The 10,867-nt window shown below is 41.3% G+C and overlaps 1 protein-coding gene across 1 annotated transcript; it reads right to left on the minus strand.

The window, feature by feature from the left end:
• Positions 1-2,810: 2,810 nt before the first annotated feature.
• On the minus strand, positions 2,811-9,912 carry LOC104427393 (5-methyltetrahydropteroyltriglutamate--homocysteine methyltransferase). Its single transcript, XM_039304730.1, is given in 8 exon segments — positions 2,811-2,981; positions 3,088-3,168; positions 3,456-3,619; positions 3,708-3,986; positions 3,989-4,098; positions 4,183-4,307; positions 9,386-9,473; positions 9,560-9,912. Coding segments are annotated over 8 exon segments (1,368 nt in total). The 5' UTR covers positions 9,910-9,912.
• Positions 9,913-10,867: the final 955 nt, after the last annotated feature.

Genomic DNA, 10,867 nt, shown 5'->3' on the forward strand with positions numbered 1-10,867 from the left:
GTCTAGGAAAAAACCCTAAAATTTAGGTTCAGTCTCAAATCTACCTCGAATTTTGTTTTGTCTAAAAAAAATCACCGATAATCTATTCTCAAATCTACCCCATGGTCTAGTCCCAACTTAACTTGGCATTTCCTCATTGATAATAAATACACACTAGCAAGGCAGCGTGGAAAATTATCTTTAAAATAAAACTGTTCTAGGATATAAAAATTAGAGATGAATAGCCGCGATTTTTGGATGGAGGGCAAACGAGGGCAGATTTAGGACTAGAGTAAAATTAATGATTTTTTAACAAAAAAAAAAGGGTAGATTTGGGATTAGACCTAAAGTTTGGGGTTTTTTTATGAGATAAAAGAAAAGTTTGAGGTAGATTTGGTACTAAACCTAAAGTTTGGGGCAAATTTAGGACTAAACATAAAATTTAGGGTTTTTTAGGGATGACGAACTATTGCTGCATCTTGTCGCATGCTTTGCAATATTGTGATCCAGCCCAACCAACATAGGTAATGTTGTTCCAGAGGTCTACGACCGAAGCATTGAAAATTCTTGGTATGTGAGTAGGGTTGATTCTTTAGTGGATCCCAACACTAGGCTAAGATTCTCAGATGAGCTTCGGGGGGGCGTCATCTTGCCGCGATCATTTTACACAATCAATTTAGTAAAGTGGAATATCGTAATGTTGATAAGTTTGGTATTTTCCTCTAAGTACACAAACATATTAGAGATAAGTCAAAATCCATTCAGATTTCAGATAGCTGCTCCAATTATAAATATGCGACCATTGCAAAACCAAAGGTCATCCGCGTCTCCCTCAATCATGTTGCGGTACTCATTACGACAGGATCACCATGGCAGTGATTTGGGAAAGTAAAAGAAGGTCACATGCCCGCTTTCGGAGGAAACGTAACAAAGAAAGTGGTACCCCAGCAAAGCATTGAAAAATATGCTGGGACGGTATCGACGCGATTGGCGAGGGACAGAGAGAAGAAGAAGAGGAGGAACGGGACCAGGAAATGGCGTGGGACGATGGGGGTATCGATGGAACCGATGGTGGGTCGGCTCGACAAATACCACGTTGCTCTAAGGTTTGTTTTATATGAGCAGTCTGGATATTGAAAAAGAGGAGAGATGGCAAGGCACTTTGGCACCTGTGGCTGAGGAGCGCTTTTGGCGGTAGGCAAAGAAAGAAGCGATCGAAAGGCAAGTTGGCATCTGGAGTGCTGATCAGATGGATGGCGTGCCTTTTTCCTCTCTCTCTCTCTCTCTCTCTCAAGGAACCCCACCTCGGTCCATCCAATCAGTTTTCTAATTGTTTCCTTTTTCAAGTAACAGGAGTATTTTGGTCTCCTTCCTTAAAATAAATCGCCATTGAATTCCCTTTTTTTATCAAGTGGTATTAAGTAATGTTGATGAACGGGAGGCATTGCTTGATGAATCAGTTTATACGGACCAATCTCGGTAAGTTTTCTATTTTCCTCTAAACACACAAACAAATCGGAAATAGGTTCAAATTCACACGAATTTCAGATGGCCAAAATCTTGAAATCTAAGAGGAGAGGGGATTGTTGGGTTGTCGTAATCGTTGTTTTAGCTATTTTTAGTGGTGTCGGAGCATGCCACTCAAGTTCTTGAAGTGCTATATTGCAAGAGCAAAATGATCATTATGGCTCACATCGTAGGAGCAACCTTCGGTGAAAACAGTTTAGACCACAATTGTTCGATGGATTTAACTATAACTATATATATGAAATGGAGGATGGAAATCCTCATACAATCCGTATATTACGATATGTGGAATGGCCATCAAGAATAGACCATACATATCAGCACCAAGAATCCTGGCACCTTCGTCCGCAAAAACACCTACTTCTACAACAACATTCCCACCTCCAGCAACCAAAATTTGATAATTATGCTACGGTGTTTGGATTATCTGAAGACTCAAGTTTCTTCCCATCCCAACCATTGCATCCACCCTTTCTTATTCTATTTTTTTATTTGATCAAGATCCCATCGATTGTGTTAATACATGTCACGACTTTATGCAATGTGTGATTTCGGATCCATCTTTTGACATGGTCCGTAATTGCTCCACATCCATCTTCTATATATGTGTCACATGACGAAAAACCAAAAAGCAAAATTCCTCGTACACACTTAATGGCAAAGAATCTCATGAAATTCCATAGCCAATGCCAAGACGAATTACAGCAGAATCCTGTCACATGCTTTGTGTTATCTTGATCAAGCTCAATCAATATAAGCAGCGCTATTTCAAAGATCTGGGATTGAAGTATAGAAAATTCTTGGGATGATAGTAGAATCATGCTTAGGCAGAGCATGTAACCTTAGGTAAGATAAATAGTGGTTGACCAACGTTTTGGCAATGAAGTCGATTCATTATTACGATTCATTATTATTATTATTATTATTATTGCTCAAAGAGCATTTGTCATGGCCCTTTGTCAAGTCGCGCGATCTTCTTCGATAGGGACGGGCGCAGTATTTTGTGGATTTATTGCCGGACATTTGTCACGATGCTAATCAGAGTACAGATCTCTCTCTCTCTCTCTCTCTCTCTCTCTCTCTCTCTCTCAAGATCCCTTTTCCCCTAACAGGCCCGGCCCGGGATGGGCTCAATTGTGTCGGGCCTACAGTGCTTGGGCTGGCACGGCCCATCAGGCATTGCCATTTCTGTACGTCGATCTGGAAAAGACTACTGTAAGAGGACCAATGAGGGTCATAACGAAATGGATAAAAGCCCGTGCCATATCTATCATCGCTTATTAGAAAAGAAAGATCTAGTTTACTCACCTTTTGTCCTCAAACTTACGGGGCACTTTTCTGAGTTCCTCGCTCTGAGGGAAGGAGCCAATGGTGGTTGTTGGGATGACTGGCAAATTAAGTTTCGTTTGCTGAGCATCAAGTCTAGCACTCACAGCTGTGGCACGGTGATGATCATAGCCCTCCAAAGCAGCAGCCTGAGAGAGATGAGAATATCAAGAGTTCACGACACCAGTAATATCATTTTCATTGGTATTTTTGGAACGCATAAAAGATGAAGGGTAACTAAGCAGAAAAACATACAGCCTTTTGGACAGCTTCGTTTTTTACTCTCGGAGAGGACTTTCTTGAGGCCTGAGCAGCAGCATTAGCTGAGAAGAATTCCTGAAAACAGAGCCATCAGCAATGAGCATTGAAATACCATCTCACAACATTAGTAATCAATATTTTGGAAATTGAACATTATGCTTGACATACACCCTAAAGTTGCTAGCTAACAGGCCTAGTTTAAATTAAGAACTTTGCATCCTAGTGACTGTATTCATTCTAGAAAATAAGCTAACAATATGTATTACCACCACTGTTAAAACTCTCTAGTAGCAACAATGACAGTATGGGCATGCTATGCTGCTTTTCAGCATCATCTTTAACAAAAAGATAACAAACCGTACCTCATCCTTTTGTCCAGCCAATGCCTTGGCCAAGGCATTGACTTTAACGACCTTCTGAGTAGCAAATGCAAGCCATGGCTTCATTTCCTCATTTAACTCAGTCTCGTTAACTAGGTCGACAGGAGTGTGCAAAAGAGAGCAAGAGGTGGAGACCACAACTTTTTCTGCAGATAAATAAGGATCAGATATCAACTTAAGGATACATAACATGCAGATCACACTATATTGAGAAACATATGCAGAAAGTATTACCTTTTCCCACGGTGCTCTCGAGAGCATGGCGGGTGCTGAGTGTTTCAGCAAGATCATTGGCCCAGATGTTCCTTCCATCGACAACTCCAGCAAAGAGATACTTGCCTGTGGGGAAACCACCCTTGATTAAATCAAGAGTCTTGTCTCCATCGATGATATCCAATCCAAATCCAGGGACGCCCTTCAAGGAAGTAAGAACTTTATATGCCTCAGCAGGAATATTAGCAAAATAGGTTTGGACGAGAACATTTACGCCAGAAAGACATGATTCTAGTTCTGGTATGCTTCAGAGAATGCTTGCAGTTGGTGAGAATCAAGATCCAACACAAGGGTGGGCTCATCAAACCGAACCCATGCAGCGCCAGCTACCTTAAGTTCGGACACAACTTTCCTGAATGGTTTATCATTGGTCAGGAAATGCATTCCAAACATGAGCAAATGAAAACTGCGAGAGAAGAGTTTGATAATATCTTACTTGTAGATGGGAAGTAATTTTCCGAGGGACAGAAGATAAAAGGTCTTGTCAACACCATTTACAGGCTTGGATAGCAGCAGATAAGACACCGGGCCAAGAAGGACCGGAACAGTATCTACTCCAAGCTGGAAATTAGCAAATAGATTCAAGAACGGATAGCTTTAAGTAATGCTAAGATCATACGAAGGCACAAGAAAACAAAAATGGATGAGCTGATAAAAATATACAAACTAAAGAATTAACTAAACCAACAAAAAGTGAGAATTTCTCGTCACCCGAGGGACAGCGGTGGCGGCAGCATCATGAGGGCGGCGGCTGGCGAAGGAGTAAGATGGGAAAGGGAGGGAGGAGAGAGAAGTGCCCAAGGGAACATGGAGTGAGACTATTGGATCTTTTCTTAAGTGCTAACCCTAAACCTGGTAGTCCGTCGGGGGGTGGTCGGGCAGACCGAGGCTATCGGTCGTTGCCATCGAGTTTGGAGGTGGGTCTTTGGGTCTGTTGGATTTTTGATGTCTCAGTGCTGCTGTTTTTAGACTAAAGCTTCTCTGTTCTGTTTTATATTGTTTTAGTTTGTTTTCTTACTTAGTCAATTATGTTATGCAGTTGTTGTTGTGTTATTTAGGAAGTTAAGTACTTGTTCAGGTGCAGTTACAAGCTGAACATGTGCGTGTGCAGTTATTTTTTGCTTTTTGGTTTAAGTCGTGTTTTGTACTTGACTTTTTACTAGAGAACTGTAGAAGGCAGTTTTTATGCTATGTTCTCTCTGTTTCCTCTGTTTTTCTTCTTTCTTCCTCGATATCTATAGTTCTGGCATTTCTGCTTCTTTGCTGCTTTGATCAGCATCAACAGTGGTATCGGCATCGAATGATCTTGAGGGACTGTGAAGTGAAGCAAGTATTGTAGTGCAAAGAGGTTAGAGGGTGATGGAGACAGGTTCAAGTGGTTTTTCTATGATGGCTTCTCCAATATTTACTAGAGAGAATTATCAAGCATGGGCTGTTAAAATGAAAGCATTTCTGGAGGGTCATGATCTATGGGAAGTTGTGGATGATGATTATGAAGTTGCTCCACTTCCAAATAATCCGACCATCAATCAAATCAAGCTTCATAAAGAGAACCACAAGGAAAGCCAAGGCAAAATCTTGCACATCTATCTTGCTCTCGCCTACCATCTTCACTAGAATTATGAAGTGTGACTCTGCGAAGGTCATATGGGATTTCATGAAGGAAGAATATGAAGGAGATGAGAAGATAAGAGGTATGAAGGTGCTGAATCTCTTGAGAGAATTTGAGAGACAGCGGATGAAGGAATCTGAGTCAGTGAAGGAATACTCAGATAGGCTAGTGGGAATAGCTGATAAAATCAGAGTTTTGGGAACTGACTTGAGGGATGATAGGCTTGTTCGGGAAGATCCTAGTGTCTCTTCCGAAAAAATTTGAAGCTACTATAGCTTCTCGGAAAACACAAGGGACTTGGCTGATATAAAACTTGCGAGTTGCTGAATGCTTTGTAGGCACGGGGCACAGAAGACTAATGAGGAGAGAAGATCATGTTGAGGGGGCATTGCAAGCCAAAGTAAAGCAAAATGATGGAGGCAAAGGGAAGAAATGGATTCAGTTTAAGGGAAATGTTGCTGATTCGAAATTTTTACCAAAAGAAGGAAATCTTTGGTGGATCTAGCAAATGGAAAAATAATAAAAGGCCATGTCGATCTTGTGGTGGAACCAACCATCGAGTCCTTTAGATCTTTGGAAAAGGCCAGATGCGAGGTGCGAAAGATGCCACAAGTTGGGTCATATGGAAGCTATTTGCAAGGGAAAGCCTATCGAGCAAACAGGAGAAGCACAAGTGGCGTGAGTGAAGTTGATGAAGAGCACTTATTTGTTGCTTCAGCTGGTGAATATTCAGTCGAAAATAGTACATGGCTGATAGATAGTGGTTGTACTAATCACATGACTGGCAACTTAGAGCTATTCAAGAGCATAAACAAAACAGTAAAGTCAAAGTCGAGAATTGGCAATGGACAGCATATTGAAGTTCGGGGGTAAAGGTGTAGTTGCTGTTAAAGGAAACCAGGGGGTGAAGTTAATCAGGGATGTCCTCTTTGTGCCAAACATTGACCAGAATATGTTAAGTGTTGGTCAGTTAGTGGAGAAGTGCTATATAGTGAAGTTCGAAGGAAGGGAATGTCTCATTAAAGATCGACGACAATGAAGTCTTGAGAGTTCAAATGAGGGATAAAAGTTTTGTGTTCAAGCCAATGAGATGCAACAGATGGCTTTGAAGTGTACGGAAGAGAATATAGAGCTGTGGCACAAAAGATTGGGGCATGTTCATAGGAGGAGTATGCTGGTTATGCAAAGAAATGGCCTGGTAGATGATTTACCAAGCTTGAAGGAAGAGCTTCCACAATGCAGAACCTGCCTTCTTGGCAAACAAACTAGATTTCCCTTCAAAGGAGGAGTCTTGAAGACATATCAAAAGCTGGAATTAGTTTACGCTGATGTGTGTGGACCTATGTCTGAACCTTCTTTAAATGGAAGCAGGTATTTTATTACTTTTACTGATGATCTGACTAGAATGAGCTGGATCTATTTTCTGCAAGCTAAGACTGAAGTAGCTGATGTATTTATGAAGTTTAAAGCATTAGTTGAAAATCAAAGTGGGAAGAGAATCAAAGCTCTCAGGTCGGACAATGGATGCGAGTATACAGCTAACAAATTCAAGGCGATTTGTGAGCAAGCTGGAATGTACAGCAATTTACAGCCCCTTACTCACCTCAACAGAATGGGGTTAGTGAGAGGAAAAATAGAAACATTATGGAGATGGCCAGATGTTTGATGCAGGAAAAGAATTTGCCTAAAAGTTTTTGGGCTGAGGCAGCCAACACTGCTGTATTTCTTTTAAATAGATTACCTACAAAAGCTTTAGAGAAACTAACACCTCTTGAGGGCTGGCAAGACACTAAACCTTCTGTGAAAAATAGATGATGAACCTGTAAGAGGCACAAGGTCACTTGCTGAGATCTATGAAAGGAGTAATGTGGCAGTGCTCGAACCATCAAATTTTGCTGAAGCCAAGGAAGATCGAAGTGGTTTGCAGCAATGCGGGAGGAGAGATGACAATGATTCAAAAAAATCAGACTTGGGAATTGGTAGACAGGCCATTAAATAAGAATGTAATTGGAGTTAAGTGGGTCTTTAGGACAAAACTCAATCCTGATGGCTTTGTTAACAAGTATAAAGCAAGGCTGGTTGTGAAAGGCCATGCTCAGGTATGGGGAGTAGACTATTATGAAACTTTTGCTCCAGTTGCAAGGCTGGACACGATAAGACTCTGTTAGCCGTTGTAGCCGAGAAGGGTTGGACTATTTTTCAGCTTGATGTCAAGTCTGCATTTCTAAATGGTGAGCTTGAAGAGGAAATTTTTATTGAACAACCTGAAGAGTTTTGTGTTAAAGGGCAAGAAGAGAGTGTATACAAATTGCACAAAGCTTTATATGGACTAAAGCAAGCTCTAAGAGCCTGGTATGGAAAAATTAATCGATATCTACTGGATTTAGGTTTTAAAAGGAGCTTGAGTGAGTTCACTCTTTATATTAAGAAAGTGAATCATAGTGTGGTAGTTCTGTCTCTATATGTGGATGATCTTTTGGTAACGGAAATGATGTTCAGGTGATAGAAAATGTTAAGCAAGGCTTATTTGCTGGTTTTGAGATGACAGACTTAGGAAAAATGGCTTACTTCTTAGGTCTGGAAATCAAGCAAAGTCCTTATGAAATCTTCATTTGTCAGAGGAAGTACTTAAAGGAAATTTTGAAGAAGTTTCAGATGGAGGAATGTCGAAGTGTCGGTACACCTATGGCAGCAAAGAGAAGTTGCAGAAGAGTGATGGGCCGAAGGCATGGATGTCTCGATGTACGAAGTCTAATAGGTTGTCTCATGTACCTCATTGCAACCCGGACCAGACATTCTATTTGCTGTAAGTGTTCTGTCCAGATTTATGAGTGATCCAAGTCAGCTTCATTTGATTGCAGCTAAAAGGATTTTAAGGTATTTGAAAGGAACCATGTTTTGGAGTGAAGTTTCGAAGGAGTCAAGAATTCAATCTACAAGGTTATTACGATAGTGATTGGGCTGGCTCGATGGATGATATGAAGAGTACATCAGGTACTATTTCAGTTTAGGATCGCTTGTTTCACTTGGTGTTCTAAAAAGCAAGAAATTGTAGCTCAATCTACTGTAGAAGCGAGTTTATAGCTGCTACTTTGCAGCTGCAAATCAAGCCTTATGGCTGAAGAAGATAATGAAAGATCTTTGGCTGAACTCCAATGAATGTATCAAGATCAATGTGGATAACCAAGCTGCAATTGCAATATCTCAGAACCAAGTTTTTCATGGCAAAACTAAGCATTTCAAGGTCAAGTTCTTCTTTCTACGTGAGGTGCAACAAAATGGTGAGGTCATGCTGGTTTATTGCAGATCTGAAGATCAACTTGCTGATATGTTCACTAAACCACTTCAAGCTGGAAGATTTGAAGCATTGAGAAAGAAAATTGGAGTATGCAGCTACTTGATCCAAGGAGGAGTTTGTTGGATTTTGATGTCTCGATGCTGCTGTTTTTAGACTAAAGCTTCTCTATTCTGTTTTATATTGTTTTAGTTTATTTTCTTACTTAGTCAATTATGTTATGCAGTTGTTGTTGTGTTATTTAGGAAGTTAAGTACTTGTTCGGGTGCGATTACAAGCTGAACGTGTGTGTGTGCAGTTTTTTTTTTTTTTGGTTTAAGTCGTGTTTTGTACTTGACTTTTTACTAGAGAACTATAGAAGGCAGTTTTTATGCTATGTTCTCTCTGTTTCCTCTGTTTTCTTCTTTCTTCATCGATATCTATAGTTCTGGCATTTCTGCTTCTTTGCTGCTTTGATCAGCATCAACAGGGTCGCCATACATGTTTCATAAAAAAGGACAGCGGAGGCGGCAGCATCGTGAGGGCGGCGACTGGTGAAGGAGTGAGACAGGAAAGGGAGGGAGGAGAGAGAAAACACTAAACCCGGTAGTCGGATGCGAAACAACCCCGGCGGCCTGATCTGTTCACGGTTCGGACTCTATGCGATTCTGGTTTTGGATAAGGTCACAGAAAACAAGCTTTTCATGTCGGGGAATTCTGGCACTGAATTTGTGGAATAAGGCCAACTATTACCCTCTTGGCGTCCTTGTACTCGTTGACGGCCTTCGGAGATGCAAAAGAGAAGTTGACATCGGGACCCAATTCGGGAACCGTGTAGTGGCTAGACTAAATGAGATGGATGGATTAGTTACAAAGAAGAAGAAAAAACAAAATGATTCACTCGTACTTCACTGAGATCTCACTTACTAGTTGGTGTAAAACCACTTGGTCATTTCCATAGCAGGGACAGAGGCATTCCCTTTGGCCGTTGAGAAGTAAACATCGAATCCAATCTCCCCACCATTCCAACGATATCTGGGAGGAACGGCACCGAGCATCGCGGTGGTGTCGAGCACCTGATCATAGTATGCGAAGGTGTTGCTGGGAATGTACTTGATGCCGGCATTGGCCATCTGCTTCCAGATGGACGACTTGAGATCAGCTGCGACTTTTTGCAAATCCTCGGCGCTGCTCTTTCCATCCCAGAATGACTCCAGGGCGAACTTGAGCTCCCTCTTGGGGCCCATGCGAGGATATCCAACAATGCGGGATGCCATCTCTCTGGATCATCGAGCAAACGTCAACTACAGTTAAGTAACCTGGCACAGCTCACTCAGTTATTGAGTCTAAAAAGTGGAGGAATTCGAGCGATGCAAGGATCCTACCTTGGAGGAGACCGTACCGGGGAACTAGACAGAACTGTATTCTTTGCAGTAACGAGAGTGTGAGGGATAGAGAGGGAAAGAAGAGAGAACGGGGCGAGGAGAAGGGAGTGGTAGGCTGGTTATTTACACATCCGCAGTTTGTAGGTGGATGGAAAAGAAATGGATAAAACCGAATGGGTACAGAATAAGTGAAAAAGGTTAGAAAAATGGAGAAGACATAGGCTGCAGGGCCTGTAGAGGTTTTGGTCAAAGATTCTTGATTAGGATCGCCTGACCTTTTTTCCAGTACCTTCAAAACGAAAGGGGAAAAGAATTATGACATAAAAATGGGGAACAGGTCATTTGGAGAGTGCAAGGGAATGGATTCTGGAATGATTAGAGGGTGAGAAACCACGGCTTTAAGCGGATACCCTTTAACATGGGTTCAATTTCACAAAATAGCGTTTGGGAGGTTCTGTAACGAAATCGGTCCGGTCTTCTCTCTCTTTTCTCTCTCCACAATATTATTGACGACTCGATCCTCACTATATGAAATCCCAATGTCAACGAGAAAGGTTGTGGGGCTTAAAGCATATAAGTTTGGGCCTCAAACGAATCAACATTTGCTCATTATATTCAGTTTTTGATGGGATTGAGCTCATGTACGATGTTTAGTTTGTCAAATTTGCAATATAGTATCAGAAATTGGTTAAGTCTCTTTTATCTCACCCAATTACTACTCCTCTGTAAAATCCTCTTTTCCGTACCTTAGTAAAGGTTTCTACTACATCGGCAAGGTAATCATTCTCACAACGCTATTTCGAATCAACGTTGTTCAAATAATGCTCATATATGCAAAGAATCCCCATCT

This window comes from Eucalyptus grandis, chromosome 11 (assembly GCF_016545825.1).
Source record: "Eucalyptus grandis isolate ANBG69807.140 chromosome 11, ASM1654582v1, whole genome shotgun sequence".
Taxonomy (NCBI): Eukaryota; Viridiplantae; Streptophyta; class Magnoliopsida; order Myrtales; family Myrtaceae; genus Eucalyptus; species Eucalyptus grandis.